This window comes from Aptenodytes patagonicus, chromosome 2 (genome assembly GCF_965638725.1).
Source record: "Aptenodytes patagonicus chromosome 2, bAptPat1.pri.cur, whole genome shotgun sequence".
Taxonomy (NCBI): domain Eukaryota; kingdom Metazoa; phylum Chordata; class Aves; order Sphenisciformes; family Spheniscidae; genus Aptenodytes; species Aptenodytes patagonicus.
Window position 1 is genome coordinate 124,811,111 of NC_134950.1, and position 25,806 is coordinate 124,836,916.

The window sequence follows — 25,806 nt, forward strand, 5'->3', positions numbered from 1 at the left end:
CCGTCACTCAGAAAGCAAGCCATTTATCCTACTGTTCAAACATCCATCCAGACTTCGGGAGGACAGTGGGGACTAGGGAGGGAGCGGAGAAGAAAGCACTTTTCCTGTTGCTTTAACATTGGTTATAAACTATGGAGGATGCTGACTTCTATCAGTGAAACATCTCACGCTCCTGCCCCTTTTTTCTTCTTCCCCAAGGGCCTGTACTTTTGACACAGAGCTGTTTTTCAAAGACAGCATCATTTAGGATCTCTACCTAAAGGAGAACTGTGCAGGATCAGGTCTTAAGTAGGTAGTGTGTTACCCCAGCAATGAAGCCAGATTCTGATCTTGGGGAAAACGAGTGTAAGTCTAGAATAAGCTACTCCCCTGACCAGAGCAACAGAGGTGTGAGTGTCATCAGCCCAGCCCCTGCCACGCGCTCTGTCCAGCCCAATGCGACGGCACCCAGGTACTTGCCCCCTGCCTGACTCTGCTTCCTCCCACCAACATCCAGGAAAACCTGTGCCCAGAAAGCTTCCTTTTGAGACCACCTGCCTATTACTTCGCAAAGCACGTACCTGTTAGCAGTTATTATCAACATATTATTCTGATCAAACACCAAAAAAATTATTTTCCTGAGCGGACTGCTGTAAGTGCAATCTCTTCCCTGTCACCGCTTCCAAGCCATCCCCTTCCTTTCCCACAGACCTGTACATAACTCACAAAATGAAAACAGATCTTAAACCACAGTAAATTATTTTATCCACCCCATCTCTTCTATCTCCCATCTGCTACTCTAGCCTTTTGCTATTGGCGTGCAGTAAAATCTGATTTTAAACATGAAGCTGATACTGTAGTCTCATTCTCTTCAGCCAAAATATGAAAAATAAAAAGCTACCCATATACACATTTTATCACAGCAATAGATAAATCTATCACAATAACCATTTTGACAGATAATAAAAAGCAAAAAAATATTGAGGAGGTTTACAGCAGTTTAATGAAGGCTCTCGTACCAAATCTTGAACGCAGAGTTACAGTCAGAGTTATTGAAAAAAGTAACTTACAATGAAAAAGCTGATGAGAATTGCCCACCTAGCCATGGAATTAACTGCGGTTTAATGCTGTGCTTAAATACTCACCACACAAGAGAAACGAATTTAAATCACGACCAAGGTACACACAATTCACTTCCATTCTGTTTCAATTACATGTATTCAGCATGTAATTTAACCTCTGGAAGTTACTCTGAAGAACACAGAGGTGGCTGTTTTGGTTTTTTTTAAACACTCACTGGAAATAAATACCATTTAAAGAACACACATGGAGTGCAATAAAATGGACACTTAGGCACTGGTACAGTCTAGTCCTCTTCAGCCCTCTACAAACTACAAGACACAAAGTTTTAAACCACAAATGGAGTGGAGAGCAGGGCAGAGCTGTACAGGCAGCGCAACAGGTTATGTACTACACAAGAGCACATCTGCAAAAGGTCCCAGGAGATTTTTGTTGAAGATGCAGCGTATCCACACCAGGTATATTGTGAACGGCTTAATGTTTTCTGAGAAGGTGTGATTCTGATGGGACAATATATAAGGCATGTAAGTGTTTTCCCCTTGCTCTTGTATCCATACTTCATATTTCACCTCTCTGACCTTGAGATACTTCAGGTTCCAGGGGATCTGCCAGGACACGGCAAGTTTAGCTTCGCTCGTGCCCTGGACAGACGCTTGACACTTGGCATCCCTCACTTTGCCAGGGTAGAGGCTACCAGACCACTTCTGTTTCTTGGGTCCAGGCTTAGACTTCACAATCTGCCTGATGACATGGATGAGAGAAGGGATGTTCACCTTTGTGTCCTGGTAGGCACGGAACAGCCACTCGGGGTTGCGGCAGCAGAGGTGCCGCGGCACCTCTGTGCTCTTAATGATGCGCTCTTGCTCAGCTTTGTCCAGATGAGCAATCCCGCCCTGATCCCAAGGTCTGTCCGGGTAGGTAACGGTGTCTTCCCTGTCGGTGTTTTGCCAGGCAATGTACTGCAGGTCCATGCCAGGAAGGGTTGCCAGGGTTTTGTAAGGGGTATAGTGTTCAGGGTTGATAGCATAAGGAAAGAGCTCCACCACCGTGGCACCTCTTGGCAGGAAGAGAGACATGACTAATTGGGCCCCATGCATGCTGACCAGCATGGACGCATTGCTGATCAACCGGACGATGTCAGAAAATGAATGCTCCTCCAGAGAGACGGTAATGGTTTTCATCTGAAACTCCTGAGCAAGAGCCAGGATTAGTTCTGCCTCATTTAGTATAAGTCTGTTGATTGTTCGACTGAACACTACGATGTACTCCTCACTGGAGCTTTCCTCCAAGCTGATGTTCAGCTTCTGCATCATGAATTTGGTGAACTGCCTGATCTCATTACCGGAAACCAAGATGTTAGCCTTCGGCCCTTGTGGCTGGACAAATCCATACTGGTACCAGGTGGTGATTTTGGACAGTCCCACATACGATTTGGTAAAGCAGAGGAGCCTGCCCAGGGTTTTAAGCTGCTCCCTGAGGAGCGGCTGCTTGTTACTCAGTAACTTGTAGAGGTCAAAGTGAACACCTTCACTCCACCCTTCCATGAAGAAAAGCCGTGCCTCCAGATCTAAATCAGAGAACTGCTGCATGGTGTAATAAATGGGGAGGAGGTCGTCATGAAAGACGTGCATCAGGTTGTCTGGGTTGAACCTGTTAGCGATCAGTGCCACATCAGGCACAAAGACCGGCTTTGGCATAAATTTTAGCGCAGCAGCTGGCAGCTCCACAAAGTTGAAGTACTGGGTGTTGTGATCTTCCACCGAGGAGAGGTCAAGCAGAGCCGGCTGGAACCTCCGGGAGCCCAGGTTAGGTAGCATGACCGAGGAGTTGCTGTGAAAGTAGACAAACTCCTCAGCCTCGGTCGAGTAGCAGAGGGACTCAAAGCGGCAGATGCGATCGGTGTGCATCCTGCCGGTGCACACCATCCTGGTACCGTCCTCCACCAGTGCCTGGAGAGCTGCATGGTAGTCAATCTGAACCTGAGAGAGTTCCTGAGACTGACGCGTGAGGACCAACTCCTCTTCGACCATGAAGACATGCTCTCGCAGTTTGATGTACTTCCACAGCACAGCAGTGAGGACAGACACAAGCAGGGCATTAAACACAGCTGCTATGTTCATTCTGTAGTTAGATCCTAGCAAGATGACAGGTGGGGAATGCAATGGAGAGGGAACACATCGTTAACACTCCTTGACATGGTGAGGGCAAAGACCTGTGGAAAATAAAACAAGAAAGGAACCATTTAAACATCAGGTTTACAGCTCCACCACAAATCATATTTTATGGGCCACCCAAGAGAGTTTAGGCTTTTTTCAGCATTTTTTCCCCCTTCCAGGGAATGAGGGAAAAGAAGAAAAGAGCGCCAAAGCACGACCCAAAACTGTAAAAAAAAAAAAAAAGGGGCAAACAGAACTGGGAGCTGTTCTACAGGAAGGCTTCCTCTCTCATTTTCATTTCCACCCTTTTGGAGAAGAAAAAGTAAGAGAGTTTGAGGATGAGCTCTATGAAGCTTTGTCAGAAAAAATGGTATGTTCCCCGGGACTTTGGCTCACTCTGCTTTTTGCAGACCAGTCCAACAGCGAGAGAAAAGACAGTGCTACAATCACTGAGCCACTCGCACAGGGCTTGGGAGGCCTAGCTCCTTCTCTTGATCTGCCATAGGCCTTTTGCATGTCTGCAAGTACCCAACTCTGCCTCTCGCCTTTACTGTGCAGATAATAATAGTACAAGTATTGCCAAGTATAGATTTTGCTACACTCCATTCCAATATGAAATGTGACCCAGTGAACATAACATTCTATTTAATTTTATTGGGGGGGTGGGGGCAGGACTTGCAGGTCTACAGGCTGCCTTGTGTCCCAAGTCACTCAGTCATTTCTTTGGCTGCAATCTGGGACCAAAGGCTAGGAGCTGCCATCATCTTCCAAAAGAAACACGGGCATGGGAGAGAAAAGAGCTCCGCTTTTGTTGCAGCAATCAAACCTTCATTTAGTGAGAGTCTGACTTGTACCAGCAGAACCAAGCCTTATACAAATGGGAAGGTAATACATTTGAAGTGTTTCTAGTGTTGGTGTTTCCCCATTCCAACCTGAGAACCTCTTCTGTGCTGCTCCAAGGCCTCCCTGTTTCTTTTTCTGTTATGGGAGAGATCCTGCTGCTGTTTTCCTTCTATGTAGAAACACTACTGGCTTATATCAGAGTATTGATTACATTTTCAACTGTGAACTTCAGTTGAGATATTGATTCACCTACAGTATTTACAGGCTCCAATTTTCATTATGCATCAAGGTTCACTGCTAGTCAGGCTGTAAATAATTGCAGCCATGACTCCTGGGGAATATAGGAAGGGAAATTTCTGATTGGTATATACCTGATTAGACTGTTTCTAACTCCAGTTTTTAAAGGTAGCAATTTAAACTCCCTTTGATGCAAGTTTGGAGGGAGGGGAAAAAAAAGCAATGTCTCAAGCACATGCTCTGACATCCCAAGCAATAGTCCCTTAGCGTTTTAACCCAGAGATGCTTGTTTTTATATGCCAGAGTAGAGGAAGACAGCAAGGCATATTTAGGACCAATGCGAACACCTTCTCTACTGTCAAGGGAGTTCTGAAAAAAGATATTGCAGCCTAAGAGCTTGATCCTGCAGTCTGGTTCATGCAGCTTGGAACTGACTGGAGAATCATTAATGGAATTCAGTGAAGTTAGAAGGGATCCCTACAGCCTGTGAGATCCCAACAGTCTGCAGGATCCCTGTCTTAGGAAGAACTGAAGGTACGTGGGAGACTGAATAATGCCAAAGAAACGAGTGCTAGCCGTAAGCCACACAGATTCAAGAGGTGGTCTCTGGGGATCTGAGCAACAAATTCATTTCAATTTCAGAGCAGCTCTAGCTACTCAAATGAAACAGAAATGAAGTCCACCTCCTTTGGCAAGTGGTCTGAAAAACTGCCTCATTTAGCAACTCCCTAAAAGCGAGCAGCAAATTAAAAAGGTGTTGTTTTGATTTCAAACATGGAAAAGAAAATGGGAAGGGACCCAGAGTGGTCATCTAATTACCAGGGCAGGATCAGCTCTCCCTAAACCACTCCCAAAAGATGCTTATCTACCTCATTCTTAATACTCATTCATCTCTTCAGCCACTCTCTAGCAATAAAGGCATGAAGGACTGTGATAAACTCTTTCCTAACACTCAGCCTTTGTTTCCACCACAGCAATTTAAGCCTGGTCTTGTCCCAGGTGCCACAGATATCCTGCACAGACGAATGACAGCTGTCCCATCACCTCTCAATCTTTCCTTCTCTATAACAGGGGATGACTGCTGCTCCTGATGGCTTTACAACTCTCAACCATGGCTGTTCCATGGACAGCCTTGAATGGAAACCTACTGGGGACAGCAGTACATCACTTGGTTAGGCTCTGCTAATTCCTGAAAACTGGTTTGATTGCAAATAAATTTTTGATGGGGACAGATCTTAAGTTATTTTGTTGGTACCAGACTACCAAAGCTTCATTTTACTTCTTCACTATCTTTGAAAGACATCTAATGATATGATCCAACTCTCCACATAGCCTCTCCACTACAGACCTCTCATCTTGTGAGCACAGCTTTAAATGACTCCAGCAGCATCACCAAGGAAAGGACTGAGCCCAAGCAGCCACATGCAAAGCCTGCTAGTCAGTACGTGAAGGAGACCTTTAACAATCAAGTCCTCTGCCACAAGCACACATTTCAAATGAAGGCCAGTCTGCGGGCATTGTGAAAGCTAATTACTGCAGGTCAGAAGAACAAAGTACCTACAAGTTCAACGGAGTCAACGCAAGTTGCAAGAACTTGTCAGAGGGGGAAAACCACATGGCCTCTATTATTCCAGTATGGCAGGGAGAGTGTGTATGTGTGGGTGTTTCAAAGGCATCAGAAGCCAGCAGTCCATAAAAACACCACCGATACCACCTGCATTTCACAGGCATCTCAGTGATGGACAGCTCCGTTGACCATTACAAACCCCTTGAGCCAAACAGGCCTCCTTGGAAACAGCCTGTTCTAATGTTTCACCCCAACTGATTTGTTCTCTCTCCTCCAGTCGCAAGGGAAGGGCATAAGAGGCACTTCAGAGATACAGCCTGATGGATGTGGCCAATGTTTGGAGGTTAGCAATTTTCATTTCAGACTCTGCTACAGCAATACCCACTAAATGGCTACAAATGAACAACTCAGCTTTTTAATAAAAATCACCTGCAAGGCCCTCCTCCATCTCTTCCCTCACTGCAGCTCTTTCACTTCCCTGCACTTAGCTGAAGTGAGTGTATGTGCTTTAGCCAACCAGGTGTCAGGAATGAATGTTAAAAGCTAGCAATGCTGAAGGAATCCATCTTCATTCCCGTTCCTCATTGCCAGTTCGTAAATTCTGGTTCATGCTGCTTGGCTGAAAGCTGCTTTTGATGGAAGTGAACAAGGGGATATCGACAGGAAGGGGTGTCACAGGCAGAACTGAAAGGAGAATTTCACAGGTACTCAGGGAACAGTCTTGATTCTTTGCCTGTTTCCCCACATTTCATCATCCACCTTTTGCTTTCGGTGAACACAGACCTTAGAGAACTAAAATCTTTGGTTCTTCAGGGAGTGACAGAACATAAATAGTAACAAACCATCCCACTATTTGCTTTTACATACCCAGGAGAGGCTGCACCAAGGGGGTAAAGGCAAGCAATCACTCTCTATGTACCCTGGCTCCTCAGTCCCCCAAGCTGAGATCAGTCATTAAGTGTTGTCAGCAGCAGTAGTCCTGGGATGGGAAACTTTCCCAGGAGGCAGCAGGTAACTCTGAAATAGGTGAAAGCATTTAATCTTCCACCTGAAGAGAGCTACTTCACAATAAAAGAAACTTTCATCACTAAATCTCCCTCACAAAATGGGTCTAGAGCTGCCATTCCCCTCCCACGGTGTCATCGGAGAACATCTTAAGAACTGAAAAGCACTTGCAGAAGTGGCAGGCCAGACACACTGCTACTTTCCTTAAAAGCAGAGTCCTCTGTGCTGTTTCTTTCCGCATATAGGTTAGCATCTAGGCCATTCACACCCCCAGTTGCCCACAGACTCTCTCCTTCCCATCCCTACCACACTCATCCACCCTCTCACTTCCCAGTCACACTGGGATAACCACAGCTTTGCTCCACGTGAGCAATGTGTCCCAGTTACCAAGGAAATCGCATGGACTGACATTTTTTTACTCTCTGCTTTGAAATGCTAAAGCACCATCCTTCAGCAACAGAAGACACGACAGCTGATAGACTAGAGCCTAGCCAGAAGGGACATGCACGTAAAAGCAGCACAGAGCTTCTCGCTGGCAGAGAGCAAAGATGCCCCATGGGAGGGGACGGGACATGCCCTTGAGGACTCCTGACAGGAGCGGGCTGCAGGGGAGGAGTGGGATTGAGAGAGGGAGACATAAGGGGCAGATCTCCCTGGCAGCAATGCTGACAGGGAAGCAGGGCAGCTGACTTGCAGCACCCCACGGTCAAAGATGCGGAGCTCAACAAACACACCGGCACAGGGGCAGCTCAAGACTTTGCAAGGGAAATAAGAGCGTTTCCTGAGGTTTGCAGCTTGGCCACAATGGATGCCACTCCAGAGGCTAAGACCCTGTGGGAGGCACTCTATTTTTGGTCAGCTTATCTTTTCTCTTTTTCCAAAAAGAGATCAAGGCATGAAGAGCCTACCCCATTCTCTTCCTCAATTCTCACTAACTTAGCAAAAGGGTCACAGCTTCATCCCCTCAGCCCAGCTACTGCTGCTCTAACTAGCACTGATTACTGGTAAGCAGGTAAAGACTTCAGGAGCACGCGCCTGGTGTGTTCAGCAAGCACCTCTGGCAGAGACCTCGAGCATCTTGCAGGCCCATAATACTCTATTGGAAGTTTGGACACAGTAACACCTTCTGCCTGTTAGCTGCTGGTCATCTGATGTTATAAACATCCTTAGGAAGTGGGAAAGCAACAGGAAGCATAGATGGGGAAGCTGTTCTTCATCTCTTGTTAACATGCAGAAGAGATCAGAGTGGGTGGGATGGGAGAGATAAATTTCTACTAATAGGCAGTTGGCATAAAGGAGTGTTTTGATTCATTTAAGAAATGAGTTCTGTTGTTCTTTTTTTAATTATGAAGCTAGGGTAGGATGAATCACTACTTTAAAGCTATTAATATGATGGACACTTTTAAATCTCTTCTCCATTTTAAAAATCATAATCTAGGTAACAAATTGGGAGAAAAGCTACAAAGTCCGCACAACGAAAAAAAAACCACAAACATGCACTACTAAGAACTCCAGAGGAACAAACCAAGAGCTTGATTAGGGAGAACAAGGGTCACCGGGGTGAACAGCACATCTAAAGGGGGACCACCTAGTCCTGCAGGTATTAACAAAATGAGAAGTGCTGTTTTTTGTCTACTAAGGCCTTGCCAAGCTTTTGTTACCAACTGCCCAAGCGCTTTCCAAGCCAATGCTCAGTTTTCCAGAACTACAGCAGGCCAGAAAAAAAGGTCACAAAATGGAAAAAAGCATGAAGGACACATGTTTCCAGAAAGCATCACTACTCTGTGCACAGAGAGAATTGCTTCTACATGGAGGTCAACTTGGGTTTAGCCCAGCTGACCAGCTCCCCACAGAGCCCGCCAGTCATGGCAGTGGTGTCCAGGCAGAACCGTCTCCGCAGTTCCCAGAAATGCAGCACAACTGGAACTGGACTGGGGCTGCTTCTGCCACAGGACAGGGAAGGAGTCAGGGCAGAGCCGCTTGGGTGGGAAGTGGGCAGGGGACCCTGAGCCGCCTTCTTGTTATGGCAACGCAGTGGCAGGGGTGGGAGCAGATATTCCCTCCTCGAGGACATTTTCCCCATTAGCGCTCCTTACCCCCGGATCTGTCTCTTGCTAGGCTGGCTTTCCAGGACCAGCACAGGCAAAGTAAAGCATGCAAACATGGCATTTCACACTCCCCCTGCAAAATGTCTTCTGTTCTTTCTCCCATCCCTGATGCAAGAGGCTTAGCTAAGGATACAGTATATGTAATACATGCAGTTTTAAATACCTACTTCATTCACGCTCAAAGCAGAAGTTGCTAGAAGGCAACTTTCCTGATTGGAAGGAGGGGGAGTTAGGATTCGGCAGCCAAGAACTGGCTTTTATTCTCATCTCTGTCACAGATTCCCACAGAACTACAAGCAAGTCAATCCCCACAGCCCAAAAGGCTGTTATCATCTTATTCACTATATTTGTTTAATGAGATACATATATCTTTCACAGCACATATCACATTAAAGAAAGGATTGTACACTGAATGATTGCTATACTGGAATATTTTCTTTGTAAAAAGCAGCCAAGTGTAGAAGTGCTGACTTTTTAAACAGGAAAAGAGCAGATTCTCGAAGGGAGCAAACCCAGTAGTTAAAGCTACAAATATCATTAACGAAGCCTGATACAAAAAGGGGATATGAAAAATAAGAATACCTTAACTCTGCAGCTTCAAGTGGAATTTTAAATATAGAACTTTATTCAGAAAAAATAAAATAAAAATGTAACAATATTTTTTCAAAAAAACAACTGTCTCACAAAACCTTTAGGTATCTATAGACAGTTGTAATCAAAATTAGGTTTATCTTCAGTTTTTTATGGTTTAGCATAAGTCAAGAATAGAAAGCAAAACTGTAAATCTTTCCATACAAGACTGCAACCAAGCAGACTGAGGCTCTGTGCAACAGTCCCTACTGCAAACATACCTTCAATATGAACAGGAGAATATTGGTGGCTACTGGACACCTTCCAGTTGTGCTTATGGATAGAAAAATCTAAGTTTTCTTCCATTTAATTTCAGAGTCTGTGAGAGCTGGGACAGGAAGAGATCCAGCCTGACTTTCATGTTGACTAGCAGCCATTGATTTAATATTTGTTGATACTGCTGTCTTGATCTACAAAAGAACAGGTAAAAAAAAAAAATTCCAACACTAAGCAGTCAATGCGTATAAGCAAACCACAAAACTGAGCTAAAAGTATGAAACTAAAAAGAATACTTCTTGGGCTTTTAAGGTCCACATTTCCAAGATCTCTTCTCCATCCAGAATGACATGGAGTATGAAATCCTTTCCCCAAACAAAAACTAACCCTGATCTCCAGAAAATTCTCCTAAATAACATGCATTTCTGATAAATATAAACAAGCTTGAGGTGGGAGATGCAAGAAAAATGAGCTGAAAAAGAAAAAAAAAGTATTTCCCTCAGCCCTCAAATCTTCACCTTCTGACAGTCCCAAGCCTAAAGATGAAAACTCAAGGTACTCAAAATAACCATGGCTAGACAGTGGGGGAAGCTTAACAGAGTTCATTCCAGCCAATCTTTGTTCACCCGAGTATCCCATTGAAACCTATCAGGTTATATTGGCATTAACAGCACTGTCATATGAGTAAAAAACCTCTCCTTTTGCCTGGTCTCTTGCTGTTAGTCAGTAAGCACGATACCTTTGTCAGAAACAAAAACATGTCAGAGAGCAGCAGGTTTATTTTATTTCAGTGGTCTACCTAAAGCAAAGATGGAGTGCGGGTGGCTGAACAGAAAACTTACTAATGCTGCAAAAGTGAATTTAAAAGAATATGATGCGAAATCCTAAAGTACTGAACAAGATGAGCTTCAGCCACTCCAACTATGCCTTTGGGCTTTAGCTGCCATTTGTTATTCTCTGTATTTTATCTATTCTTTCTTTCTTTCTTCTCCAATGGGAAGAGTACCTGTGTTATTTGGACACTGGGACTGGTGCTTAGCACCATTTACAGCCTGAGCTCTCCCCACTTCCCATCAGCACGGTGCCTGAGACGGCTCCCGTGTGCTGCAAATTCTAAGCAGAAGCCGAAATTGTTTGGAGCACAGCGCAGCCAATAAGAACAGTGAAAATCCCTCCTTGGTTACCACAAGCTCTACATTAGCATGTTTTTAGGGGAGGGTAAAAAAAAAAGTAATCCCAAAGCAGCACCTGTCCAGTAAGAAACACATTTCTGAAAAACTACAGAATTTAGTCCAGATCAAAGATGTTTTCCCCACAAGACTTCTGTTTAAAAATGATAAAGGAAACCACCGGTCAAACAAAGAGGGACTACAAAGACCTGGGATTACAAATGAACTACTGACCTCCTTCCCACACATGCACATGTAGAGGAGAGATTCAGTGTGAAGTTGCAGGGGGGAGCAAGGAGACAGCATCAAAAAACATGCTACACCTTCCCCCCCCCCCCCGAAGTACACTGCAGACAGGAGCGCCAACAAAACTGAATTCAGAGCCATATGTGATCAGCACAGCAAACAGAGCACAGTTACAATTACACCCAGCAAAGAAACACAGTAATTCAGAGCATCTGCAACCTTTTTAATCTTGGAAGTACTATCACTGATAGATTAGTGTTTCAGGACATGCACGCATACCTGGTGTTGCTAAATAAAAGGAAATGCTATCCAGTGCCTCTCTTTCACAGGAGAAAGAAAAAAGAAGACACCTTAAAGCTACACTTCGCAGAGGAACGAACACTCTCCAGTCCTCTTCTTTCCCCACCACCATAAAGAAAAAGAAAAAATCGTATCTAACAGCTCTAAGCACAGTAACCCGTGCACCATCTGCAGACTGAACTACCGTTCTCCCCCAGGTCTGAGCATGCTCTGTCTGTCAGCAGTGTCCTACTGCTCCAGCTGCCTCACCTCAATTTGCTAGCCTCCCAGAGGTCAGCCTTGCATGCAGGATGATTTGCTGCAGTATTCCTGCAAATCCCCAAAGGGCGGCCACACCGAAAAAAACACCAACGTGCTGTTTCACAAAGCTGAGCATGTCTTGGGAGACAGACTGCAAACTGGTTTGGGGGGGATGCATTTTAGAAATCCTGCTTTTAGATATTATTAATGCCACTACTATTCCAAACACTTCACGCAAAAGGACAAAACAATAGGAGAGAAAGGAAAAAAATGCCCCTTGCTAGAGGATGTGAAAGCCATTCGGCGTACTTTCTAGCAATTCCCTCAGCGTCAGGGAAGCGATTTCCCAGCTGTGATGGTCAGCAAATGGCTTAGTATTGAACAAGGCTGTGAGTGCCCTCCTTCAGAGATCCAGGGAACCGTATTTTCGAAATGAAGTTATCTTTTATGGTGGAAACAGTAATTCTTAAATACAAAGGCATAAAAACGAGCCAGGGCTTATAAGAGAGTATCTTACTGTGTGCAAGCTGAAGGTCATGAAGGTGAAAGCAGCTTACACCAATCTTCTCAGCAGAGCTTGAACCTGTGGGAACTGAGCAGTTTCTTGAAAATGGCAAACTAGGCAGTACTGACTGGGAACATTTCAAGTCCTAACCCAGCAACTGGATCTACATGTGGGATCAGAAGAGCAGGCCGGTTCTGGCCACAGCACTCACCAAAAGGCTCATGGCAGGAAGTCACACCACCGAACACAGTTATTAGGAGTGAGATCCCAGCCCTGTAGGGACATACTTGCAGATAGATCACAAGGAAACATATGAGGCTTGCTGCAAATGTCTTGCCCATGTATTTGCAGGATCCATCTTGTTGATTATCTGGGAGGCTTTTTCCCTTTAAGTGAGACCTAACAGGTAAACTAAGAATGATGAAAAAGAGGAAAAGTTCTTTAACACCCACGTGTACACACATGTCTATACATATACTCTCAGATGAAGAGCAACCATTTTACATAAGGAAAGAGAGAAAAGCATCCCTAGGTTTTTGCTCATGACAGGAATGATCTTCACTGCCAAAATGAAGAAGCTCAAATGGCTCTGCATTAAAAATGCAATTAAGTAAAATATGGGGTATTCAAAACTCTCAACTAGGACAGTCAGGCAGCTACAAGGGGTTAGCATGTTACCTAAACTCTCACTCTAAATATGCCTCACAGACAAGATGGCATCTCCAGCTTCTTACCCTCCCCAAAACATGCTAGAAGTGATCTGAGGGAGGGGATAAATGGATTTACAGCATCTGTGGTGGTTCACTGCACTATGGAGTCACACTGCCTGGACTGGTTACTGTTGACCAAGTCTGCAATCACTCTGTCCACGAACACCCCCTGCTTACTCTGGAACCCCAGCCCCGAGAAACCTTCTGTTTCCATTCAAGAAGGCAAAGCAGACCTGCCAAATTAATCTGCGGTAGGTGACAGGCTGAAGCATTTGCAGGGCAGTGAGGGGCGACACACTTTGAATCACAGTAGCAATAGCGCACAATATTAAGTACTGAAATATCCTGCAACTTTTGGGGTGGGGATCCACCAGCGTTTCAAGTTATTACAGGTGATGGGTCTCTCATTCACCATCAAGTACCTGACCTTACTGAAGCCAGGACTCTCCCCTGCGGAAGGCCACTGCATGGAGACAACCTGCAATCTAGGATGGCACTTGGGTATCTCCTCCTCCCTCCCAGGACACTGATCCACTCCCTCAAAACAAGCATGTCCCTCATTCAGCTTCTCCTGCCTGCTGTGGCAGGGGCAGTGTTTTCTCCAATATAAGATGAAAACAGGGCAGTCCTGAGGCGAGAGATCTGGCAGATCTTGGAGGCACAAAGCAGCCCCAGGAAGATGACGACTTGTCCTGGGCAGGACTCAAGACCACTAGTAGCCTGAATACAGCCACCATCAGAGCTTAGAAATGTGGGCGTCATTCAGCATCACACGTGCTTGGAAACACAGTAATACCATGGAATTTATAATCTTGCGTTTCTGACTGCCAGTTAAAAACATAATACAGAAGAAAAATAAGCTGAAAGAAACAAAGAATAAACCCCAATAACATTGTGCAAAATTGACCAAAGATTCTTGACAAAGCTAGACCTTCAAAAATGAGCCTGCCAACATGATGAATAAACACAACTATTGCATCTACTGAACTAGGGCATCACAGAAGTAAAACAGACATTTTCTCATCTCCTGCTCTGGAGTGCCGCTTTTACACCTCTGCCTTCTTGGTACAGAACAAGCAAAATGGTTCTGGCCCACCTGGAAACATTAAAAACCACTAGGATTGACAGGACAAGGTGCCATCTACTTCAATACCCTCCTTTCCAGGCCTGTGCCACCTCTTCCCACCAACTCAAGGTGGACTTTGAGCCTATGGACAGCATGAGCCTATGCCTGTCCTGAGAGGATCCCAAAGGGACACTGGTCGGTCACAGCAGCTTGGGGACAAAGAAAAAAAAAAGAGAGAAAAAAAGAGAGAGAAGAGAGAGAGGGGGGAGAGGAGAGAAAAAAGAAAAAAGAGAAAAAAGGAAAGGGGGAAAAAAGGAAAAAAAAGAAAAAAAATAGCAAATAGAAGCAATCCCCTCTTTGGCAGGCCCACCCAGTATCCCCAGCCTGTCCTGTCGGGACTAAGGATATCCAGAGTCACCCTTCACTTTTTAACTCATCTCATTGCCCTCTGACCCCTGTGAATGCAAAGGTGCTGTCTTGAACAAGCCAGATGTTTTTCCTCTGACTTTTGAAAGTTGAGGAGTGGAGTTAGATTTGCAGCTGACTTCACCTGAGAAAACACATCTTGACTTTGTGTTTTCCACACTTCGGAAAGCTCCACTGCATGACCTAGCTTCCACTGATGCTAACAGGAGCCTTTCCACTGACTCCACAGACCTTCACCTCCGGTTAGGGACTTTATCAGTGGGACCCCAATAACCGAGAGATACCATGCTGGGCTCCTTATCTTAGTCAAGTTTTGATTTTAATGGAGGAGAAAGTACAACATTTACAGACTGGGCTTCTATTTATGAATAAGCTTCTCCTCTACCCCTGGAATGAGGTATATGCATAGATTTCACGGGTACCATTTATCACATCACATGGAGATGGATAGTTTAATCCCAGTCCTGAAGAGGGTCCTATTGTCAGTCTGCCACACCACAAAGTAACTGAACAAAACTACATCATTAAAGGGGAGAAAAAAACATAATCAAATAAACCCAAAAACTCTGAAATAACAACTATTACTACTGCACCATAAGGCACTAAGTATGGCAGCCCCAAGCTCTTCTCAAATAGTTGGCACCACCAGCCTACTGCAAGTTGGTGAGGTTTGAATAGGTTGTCTTGGCTCAGAACTAAGAGTTTGATAAATATTTAATACCCCTCATAAAGTTGCAGCCTCCAAAAACAGCGCCACAAAAGAAAAACAGTTAACATTTTTGGAACTCCTAAAAAGCAGTACAGCACAAACAATACTCACCAAGCTAGCAAAGAAGTCTGAATAGACCCCTCTTGGTTTAGGACTGACAAAAAGCAGGTAAATCATTATTTACTGAATCTTTGCCTTGCACGTATAAGTTGCAGGGGTGCCTGTGTCACTCCGAGTTACAGCATTTATTATTTATAGTCCTAGAAGTACGCTCTATAAGAAATTGTTCTTCCTGCAGCGCTTTTCAACCAAAAGTGCACCTCAGTTTGAGACCACAAAAAAATTTCATGCCTGAACTGACAAAAAAAAAGTCCTTGTATTGATAAATACACAAGGAGACAAAGGAAGCATTGGGTTTCTGGACACCAAGATTGGGAGTTGACACAGAGAGGATGGCATTTTGATTCTGCAGAAGCTAACATTAAAACTGATGTCAAAAGGACCAGGATTTCAGCCAAATATTGAAAATTGCTAAGCAAGAATATACTTTGACAGAGAAAAAGGTATTTTTTGAAGAGTATCTCAATGGCCAAACCCCACCTTTGCTCAACTGCTTCAAGCATGATATACTCCCAGGCTTAAGAGACGTAAGATGCAAGTTTTACATAAATACTAGGTTTACAAAGGTGTAAATATGATCCAACACATTTCACACACACACTTAGGTTACATGTCTCTACATCAACCTGACAAATTCACAAATATTTATTCTCCTCCACAGATATATGCATATTTTATACATATAAAACATATACTTGTATGGAAAAAGCACACTAGCTATCTGAACTTGTCATATGCTAAACTATTCAGTCTAACAATCCCTCCATCCCCATTAGGAACCACCCTATCAGCATTGCAGGAACATACTGGCCTGCTCCTGCAGCTATATGCAATGTGTGTTCAGATGAATGGCATGGGAGAGTCACCTGCTAGTTTCCAGGGCAGGAGATGGCTTCGGTAGCTGTTCTCACCCAAGCTAGGTGTCACTTATGCTCTTTCAGGTTCCCATTTTGTCATCAGTAATGACTGGTCAGCAAGGTGACACAGATAAACCAATTCCCTCTCCTACAGCTATGCCAACTGCGTACCTGCAAATGTAATTAGTGCCAATGTGTCTGTAAAGGAAGCAGAAATAATTCATGCTCATAAGAGCAGCTTGGTAAGTAAGTGATGTTCACCTAGACTGACATGAGAAACCAAGGGTAAAACATCACCTGCGAGACCCCTGGGTATTGCTCATGGCCTCACCATGGTGCTTCCCACAGCCCCGCTACTTGTTAACTATTTTTGCCTAGGCGGCAGAAAAATCATCTGCCCTCTCTCGACAACACTTTAATACTAGGTCTTCATCACCACAACATCACCTGAAGAAACACATCTCCCATTTTACAGATGAAAAGACTGAAACTGTCAAAGTGATCTGGGTAGGGGACACCACACCAGCAGCCACAAATATGGTAGCAGCTTCCTGTGAAAAACCCATCAACAATCAAACCCTCTAGTGTACCCCAAGGCTGCATTCCTCTCCACAGGCTCCAGGGCTGAAGACAGGAGCCAGGGCCTCCAAGACCACAGATGACAGTTTAAACATAATAAAGGACAGGAAGGATTAAGTTAGCAGCTCTGTCACTGTTGCTCTGAAAGAGCTTGCTGGCGGGGCAGCAGAGCCTGACATGCTCTGCTCTCAGCACACCTTCCTCCCATCTTCTATCCCCATCCACACTTGCCATGCTGAGGGCCATGGGGCCTCCTGCGTGCCTGGGAGACCCCCCGGCAGCCACAACTTAGCCTGTCAGCACGGACTTGTCCTGAGAAGGGTGGAGGAAAAGGAAGAAAGTCCCTTTTTCCTGTCTGTTGAGACAAACAGGGTAGTCATAACCAGCAAGTCTCATAGACATCTTAGGAAATTAAGATGCTAATACCACAGCAAAATACAGTTGTTGAAAGGAAAAACATCCTTGAATGTGAACCATAGGGGCACCAAGGTATGTAAAAGAAGAGAAATAACAGAAATACAAAACTTGCATTTTAGGCTAAACAACAGAACTGTCAGGCACTTTGACAGATCTGTAGGGGTGAACAGCTAAAAAAGTGTGTGGAAGTATCCGAAGCACAGGGCTTAAGATGTCCAAGCATTTCACTGCCTTCACTGGATTATGCACCCATTTGCAAGTGGGCTGCAGTTGTTCCAGAACTGATGAGAACATCTCAGTTCACAAGCAGGATTACAGCAGGACTGTCCCCCGCAGCTGTCTTTGCCCTAAGCTTCCACTTTCTGGTATGTTCAAGGACTCTCTGCTTTCCTAAAAACCCTGGAGAACCAAAACCTACAAACCAAAGTCCTAGTACTTCATGGAAAGAACTGCACAAGGAGGCAGCAGCAGCATCTACAATCTTGATCAAAACAGCAGTTTCGATCCAAGCCAGAGCATGTGCTTCAATTAGCCAATCTCTGACAAATGCCCAGAGGTGCCTAGCACAGCAGCATGACAGGAACGTAGTTCAGAGCCAAGGTAAAGGAGAGGCTAAATCAAATCAGGAGAAATAAAAAGGTTTACTGCCATTTTGAGTTCCAAAATTGCAAATAGATTGTTTTACCTCCAACACCCCCTTCAGCCACACCTGTACACCATAGCCTCGCATCTTAAAGGGATGCAGCCAGGATATAACCCAACCCTATTCATATGATAGTAGTGTAGTATTAACAACTGATAGGAGCACAGTATTACTGGATACGCCCCCCGCCCCCCCCAGCTAGTGTAAGCACTTAGATTGATGCTAAGGGAGCACAAAACATCCATGTTCTGGGTTGGCAGCATATCCCAATATTATGGGATACTGGGATTAGCACCCAGGGGTGCCAATATTCATGTGAAAATTCAGAACAGAGTGTAAGGTCTCACACTGGAGCAGAAAAAAGGGTGTTTCCTGACAGCATAGGCCATAGGACTGAAAAACATCTGCTGGCCAATTTAAACACTTCCTTAAAATTGTTTTTCGATTAGTACTTAAATACCCTAGTCTGATTTTCCCTGTGGAAAAGAACAATTCTTACCTCATCTCTCATCTGATTACAGTATCATCAGAGGGCCCAGCAGAGCAGTAGTAACACATGGCTGTGGGCCAGGCATTTACTCTTTCAAATGTTGCTCTGAGGGCTACCGCTGCTACTGACAGGGGGAAGAGAAGAAAGCAATATGAATCATCTTTCTCGGCTTCCATGTGAACCACTGCACGCAATAGGGGAAGTGTGATGAATACACTGAGTTACTTGTACAAAACCATTCCAACTCCTCCAGGTGTCATACGCATCAATTTACAGTTCAATAGCTACGAAGAACTTCTTCATGCCCTTGGCAGCCTGAAAATTCATGGAAGGACTATTGAATCTAGGCATATTTATCAAGGGCACAGCAGCAAGAGGAAGAGGTTCGAGCCTGATTTGAGTTTTTTTTATAAGACTTACTGTTCTATTTATTTGAATAGTAATTTAAAATAAGGTAGTTAATTTTTGCCCCATAAATCCCACCAATAAATCAATGCATCATTTACCTACAGCCCTCCTTCTCACCCCACCTCTGTGGAGGTTACAACACCCCCATAGATAGCTGATATGACATTTAATACACATAAGGGGGTGACAGTTTCAGAGGAAAAGCAGAAAGTATCTGTTGGTAGGGGAACATCTGCAAACCTACTGACATAGTTGCTATTCACTGGTGGCCCTTTGACGGTGGGAGATTCCTTACCCAACCCTGCCGCAGCAGCTCATTTCTGATCCCTTCCTTCCCACTGGAAAGATCTGCTGCCTCTGTTGAGCCAATTGCCAAGTCAAGTATTTGGCAATGAGAATCTCTTCAAATAACTGAAGTGTAACTTGACTGTCACCGAGAGAAGAGCAACATCAGCCCGACAAACCAACTACTGTTTAAAACAGCTGCACTTAAAAGCATCTGTCCCTGTTCATTATGTACAGCTCTGGATCCATGTGCAGATATTTGCAAAGCCAGGAAGAGAGTGGTCTTTCAGCTATTTTACACAGTATTCCAAGACATCAAGGGCATTGCAGGCAGCACCCTACACCAAGATGTGCTTCGCTGCCTCTAGACTTCTGCTAGTATTGCTGCTGATGCAGCCATTCCCCACAGAAGCCATCTAGCTGTTATGAAAGCCCTGCAGCATTACCCAAGCACAGGGAGGGCTGGAGCAGGTCTGAACCCTCTCACTTGCAAAGAATTCCCAAGATGAGCCATAGTAAAAACATATGTACTGTCACACCGATCATCCTCAAAGAGGATGGTTCTTGTGACCCTGGAGAAAAGACAAGACTAAAATATACATATATATGAGCCATAGGCAGTAAGACCCATCCTGAGTCTGGAGGGGTCTGAGATGGAGGACATACATCATCCAAGGCAGAACCTTCCTGCCTTGGCTCATCCAACTCCACCCTCTCCATGGCAGAATGATGTGCTTATAGTCTGTCCTGGAGGTTGACAGGAACAGACTGCTGAGGTAGCCAACCCTTCTTCCCAGGCAAAGGGATTAAAGCTACAGCCACAAAAAAGCTCCTGCAACTATGAAGACTCAAATCTGCACCTGTATTAATGCAGCAAGTATCTGAAAGGAGAAAGCACCTGAGTCAGAGGCTGAGGACTGACAAAAAAACAGCCATCTTGCCAAGTGACTTAAGGTTACACAAAATAACCACCATTTCTTTACCATCAAGGTGATGAAATATACTAAAATAAAAACTAAAATATACTAAAATAAAAACCCTTTTCTCTAATTTGCTTGAATATATTCAACGCTTAAAGACAAGCATGTACCTAAGAGCCCTGTGTTCCAATGGGACAAAGACATGCACATAAATTAAGCAAGGACTAGAGAACTTTTTGAATAATAACTTGACTTTGTGACCTCTGTGCTAAATATAGGAATATAATATGTATGTATGACTACTACAAAATTCATATAAAATATTACAAATAATGTTTAGACTACATATTGCTCTTAAGTTTCTATCTGCATTAAAAGATGATTAATCAGTGGCTTTATAAATTTAAATAAATTCATTTCAATAAGCTGCTAGCTTCTTTAGTTTTATACCTTTAACACAAATTGTAACAGTCAGAAGCCAAGAAGCTGCAAAGCCATATATAAATGTGTGTGAAGCTGTCCCAGATAACCTTACAGGAGAACGGAAGGGGAGAGCAACTCCAATCTTCATTTTCTATTAACTCTCAGGTCTCTGCATGAAAATGAGTAATAACCTAAGTAGTAAAGAACAAACAGCCAGAAGCAAGGAGCAGGGGTAAGAACAAATCATTAAAAAGTGATAAGCACCAAGGGCCCTAACTTAGCTAAAGGCAGTAAAAATACAAGCACACAGGAAACCACCTCATGTCTCCTCAAAATGAATCTGGTCATATAGTTTTAGTGCTGAGTAAGTGACTGCCTCAGCGCGACACCAGCGTCTGTTAGAAAGGAGAGTATTTCATCTATGTGCTTAGAGGTCTGAATAACCTATTTTCCTAGGTGTGTCTCTCCCTCCTTCTAGAAGAGGGAATTACACAGCAAATTAATCTTTGTGCACCTTTTATTTTCCACCCCTCCTCTTCCCTCCCTCCACTCCTCCCATCCATTGTGAAAGATAAGAGGGAAAATATGGATGATTCACAACAAAACTGAAGTAAATTTGCAGCAGGAACAGCCTGAGTCTGGTTTGGCCCACACAAGTGAGCTTATGATATGGTGAGTCAGTGCAAAAAAAGAGGTCATGAAACTGGTGTCACACACCTTTCTGGGGAGGGCTTTTTGCCCACACAGGTATGGGTGAAAGGGTCATCTGCCCAGGGAGCAAACGCTAGAAATTAATCTTGCCAGTGCAAAGGGATTTCAATTCGCAAACCATCAACACCCCACTCAATTTACATTACAGGTGGCCAGCTGGGAGAGGGGAAACCAACAGCAAACTAAGACACAAAGCAATTCATGGCTAACTCATTTCCAGTGCATCAAAGGCCCATCAGTGGCTGCCCCATGCAATAGACTGCGGTCATCCTGTAACTACCTTTGACTGTGTGCTTGCCAGAAGTAAATGCAAAACCCCATCGCATCCAGCAAGTCACTGACGATACAAAGCATTCCTCTTCAGAAGAGGGAGCGCAGCCCCTACATCCAAACTAAGGAGGGCTTTTTCTGGGACAAAAGAAGGGACAGAGCCAGACGGTTTCAAATTCCTTCAAGGTATTTGCAATCACTAAGGTATTTTACACAGACTGTGCTTAGATGTTTCATCGGTCACCAGTAGTCCAAAATTCACATACAGCTTAAAACTAAACATGGGTTTCTGAGCTTGAAGAAATCAGGATCTAAACTCTCAGTTGGGTACCACTCTCAGAACAAAACACATTCACACTAGTACACCACTGAAGAGAACCGAACTGTCAAGAGTAAGTGTTATTCAGAGAACAGTGTGGAAAAGTGGGCCCTAAAACATAATGGGTGAAATTTTAGCTCCAAAAGCAATGAAAAACTCACAGCATCGCTTTAAGAAGAATGTAGCAGAAACACCCCGAACAGTTTGGTTTGGAAGACGGAAAGCTCTGAGAAGGGAGAGCAAAGCTTATTTTTCAGTGCTAGCCACAAGACTTCATAAAGGAATCTTTTTAAAACTATATGGTCTACTGATTACTGTATCAGAGAGCATAACTAGATGAGTAAGAAAGATCTGTGTGCAAGCCCACTTCATACAAGAGGTACATAGAGCACGACTAGGAAACTCATTATACTTCCTTGGCTTCACGCAAGCATGGTCCTAGCACCTACACAGCTCTAAGCTGAAGAAAGAGATGGTTCTCTGAAACAGAAGCAGCCTATGCCAAATTTACACAACAAGGACTTCCAATCAAGGACCCAAATCCCAGAATTCAGCTCCTCTTTGCTCCTTCAGCAACAAAGCAGCAGGCAGATCAGACTTTAGAGACCTCTTTCCCTGCTAATTACATTATAACAGTTTGAAACAGAGATTGTATCACACCCACTGTCTCTCGAGCAAAAATACATATATAATCAAATTGTTAAGGTAAACCAGTAAAAAGATGAAAAGGAAATTAACACCATATGCAAAGAAATCTTTGCAACCAAAAAATGAAGCCATTTTTGTTGAGAATTACATTTTCTCCGTTGAACTTTAGCAAGAAAAAGCTGGATGGTACAAAAACCACTTTTTCACAAATACAAAAAACCCCTTCTGTTATCAAACAAGCTCTTATTCCTCTCATCTTTAATCCCAATCTCCATATATGCCATCTCCACACAAGAACCAAGCAATCCTTGTTTAACATCAAAATGCCCCTTGGCCCCTTTTTACACACATGTGGTCTTCAGAACATCTAGCAGCTGAAGGAGTTCCTGGATCCAACTGTGCAGAGGAGCCCAGCTGTCAATAGTTATCTACATCTCTGTTACAGTTTTATAAGGCAGAGTCAAAGGCCAGGAGAGAGGAGGACACTTGCATGTGTGTTTTGAAAGGAAAAGGCAAATATTTTACAATGGAAAAGGGAAACATCTGTTGGTTCAGATGTAAGAATTGTGCAGCACAGCCTCTCGTAGGTATGACAAAGCAAGCTGTGGTGCGTGAGACAGACAAATGGCAATGAAAGCTGCAGGCGGGATGGGAAAAGTTAGTGAAACTTTCCAGCTGTTGGTGGAAAAAGCTTTAAGAGCTGAAGGGGCAAATGACTGAGCCCTTCGCTTACAAAGCACTTCTTAAGAAAACTTCCAAGTTAAGTCCAAATAGCCAACTATACTTAAACTTAGGTGTGTCTCTTCTCAAACATAAACAAAGCAAACCAAAAGAATATAGAAGACATAGGACTGAAATAAAGGGAAGGAAGAAAAGAAACAAGTAGGAAGGGAATAGAGAACAAAAAGAAGACACACTTGGACAAAGGATGTACAGCAGAAGAACGTGCAATCTTCAAAGACTGCTCCAGAGAAAAAAAGACCAGACTGGGAGATTATCTTTTTGATCTGTGTTTATTAGTAAAGCACCAAGGAATTTCCAATCATGAGCCTGAAACCTCATTGCACTGTATGAAGTAAACAAAATCACTTAAAACACAGGAGATGGATGTAAGAACTGCAGTGCCAGCTGCAATGCTGTGGGACCAGTTGGAGATAAATCACTGAAAACGAGTGGTGCTATAAAATCGGTGCATCAGGAAAACTCAGCTCCCATCTCTCTTTTAGAGTCTCAACGATGCAAGAGGGATGACATCTAATTCAGCACCAGAAAACCCAATGAAAACATTTCCATCTGTACACACAAATGATGTCTCCCCTCCCAGTCTGAATGCAAGCTCAAATCCAGCAGGAAGGGGATGGACAGCTTCATATGACCAGGAGCATGCAGACAGCACCCAGAGCAGAGAATACACTGCTTCCTCAGAAAGCACATATGCCATCGAATTCAAAGGAGCAAGAAACATGGCATGAAAATGAACTAAAGTGGAGGAAAGAAAACAGAGCCAAAAAGAGTGCTTCTGCTAAAGGACAACCAGAATAAGAACCAGATGAAGAAAAGATCCAGACCCACTCTGTCCACTGCACACTGCCATCAGCAGTCAGGAAAAAAAAAAAAAAAATCCGCTTTTGGAAATCTTCTGGAAAAGTGGATTTCTCAGGCTGGCGAAGAGCAAGCCAATATACGGAGCTTTGGTCTAAAGGCAGGAGGGAAAGGGGCTGAACTGTAAATTACTGAAAAATTTCTACATATTTCCCTGTTTGCAAGGGAGGGAAAGTTATGCAGTCCCTTTTAATATGCGCAGCCTCTTCTAATGCTTCAGCCCTTCCAGACAGAGGCACCACACTACTGTACCACCTGCTACAGACAAGGTGGTATTCTGCTCATGGTTAGCAGACGTGGGCAGAGTGTGAAAAGTGAGGAGGGGAAGTGGATAGATGCACTGCAAGGCAGCAAACACCAGACCATTAGGGTCTCCATCTACATCAGTTGATACTGTGGAGAGTAAACGCAAGAGCAACACCTGCACTACTCATAGACCACTCCTCCAGGTGACCGGAAAAGGCTCGTTTCCTTTTCCGACTTCAAGCCACTAAACCAAATCAGTCCTCCTTTCATAGCAAAAGCTTTGCTTACCCCACACAGCATGGTGCTAGGTAGATACACCCAATGGAAGCAACGCTTGTCCTTAGATTTAAGCACGTGCTTAACTCCTGGCTGGATCAGCACTTTCAACCACACATCCTTGTGGGCCATGGATTTGCATTCGTACACATCTTTAAACTTTCCAGGACATGTAATTTATCATTCTGCCTGTGATAAAGGATGACAACACCCTGCTCATTCTTGCTCTCATTACACTGCAGAAAACAAAAATATAGATTTCTCAAGAGCAAGGTGGAAGGCACCGATATCCCTTTTCCCCCTCTGATAATTTAGCTATAGCATATCATTACCAGGCTTGAATCAGAAAAAGGGAAAAAGACTCAAAGGGAGAAGGAAAAAAAAAGTTGAGGAAAAGGATACTTACTGCAGAGACAAACAAACAAAAAAATCCATTTGCAGATCACATATGAAAAGGACATCTATATTAAATATGATCTCAGAAGAACTGACTAGGATAAATCCATGTCTCATTCTAGGTATTTCAGCCTAAATAAGGAAAATACACATTATTCTGAGTTTATGAAGGGCTTAGTTTTATCAGTGCTATTTATACACGCTTTCTTGGTTCATTTTAGACATATCGCTTATACTGTGCACACACTATAAATACGAAATGCATAGCAGCACATTTATGTGTCACAGAAACAAGATTTTAAACCAACAGACTTGAGTGCTCACTGATTTTAAAAGACAACAGCTCCCTATTTTTTAACACATTTCTAAATTATATATGGGCTGTGTATCCCTCCAGACAAATGAACACTGATAAATTACGTTCTGCCTCTAGCCAGGCACTTCAAGTAATCTCCACCCTCCCACCTCCTCAGCATATAAAATAAAGATGAAGCACCACATGTCAGTCACATTGCAGATCCATTCAGCAGCTGCCTCTACCTGAAACAACAGAATAGATGGTGGGTCAAGATCTTCATCAGTCTCCACTATCAGAAGCTGAAATTTTTGCTGCAACGGACTCAGGTTACCCCTGAGAGGGTGCTGGCTAGTACACACCCTACACTGCCAGCATTACGCTAGACTGTGTCCAGCTCCTCTCACGAGTTTCTCCCGATGGGATTGCTCTCCTTCCTAACTGACTTTATCTTTTATCTTTTATGACAAGTGATTTCGGCTACATCTTTGGACTGTGATACGTTTAATGAACAGCACAGTGTGCTCTGTGACCTGGCTGCTCCCCAGCCACGTGCCTGTGGGAATGCTGCCTGGAGTATTAAGCCCACTGCATGTGCTTGAGCACACACATCCCATTTCTGACCCGCTTCATTACCCTTTTCCCAGCAAGCTCGCCCAGAGTTAATTTAATGCGTTTAAGGACTGAAGACTAGCCTTGCCTCCCTGCA

At 44.0% G+C, this 25,806-nt stretch overlaps 1 protein-coding gene across 4 annotated transcripts in view; it reads right to left on the minus strand.

Moving 5' to 3' along the window:
* Window positions 1-959: 959 nt before the first annotated feature.
* POMGNT2 (protein O-linked mannose N-acetylglucosaminyltransferase 2 (beta 1,4-)) overlaps window positions 960-25,806 on the minus strand; it is a 33,073-nt gene continuing 8,226 nt past the window's right edge. For 2 of the 4 annotated variants that reach the window (XM_076331105.1, XM_076331104.1), the window contains one exon: window positions 960-3,271. In XM_076331105.1, the coding sequence (XP_076187220.1) occupies window positions 1,443-3,179 (1,737 nt within the window). In that variant the 5' untranslated portion in view covers window positions 3,180-3,271 and the 3' untranslated portion in view covers window positions 960-1,442. Of the gene's footprint in view, window positions 3,272-9,826; window positions 10,013-11,515; window positions 11,692-25,806 lie in introns of those variants that run through there. The other 2 variants (XM_076331107.1, XM_076331106.1) reach the window with 2 other exon arrangements.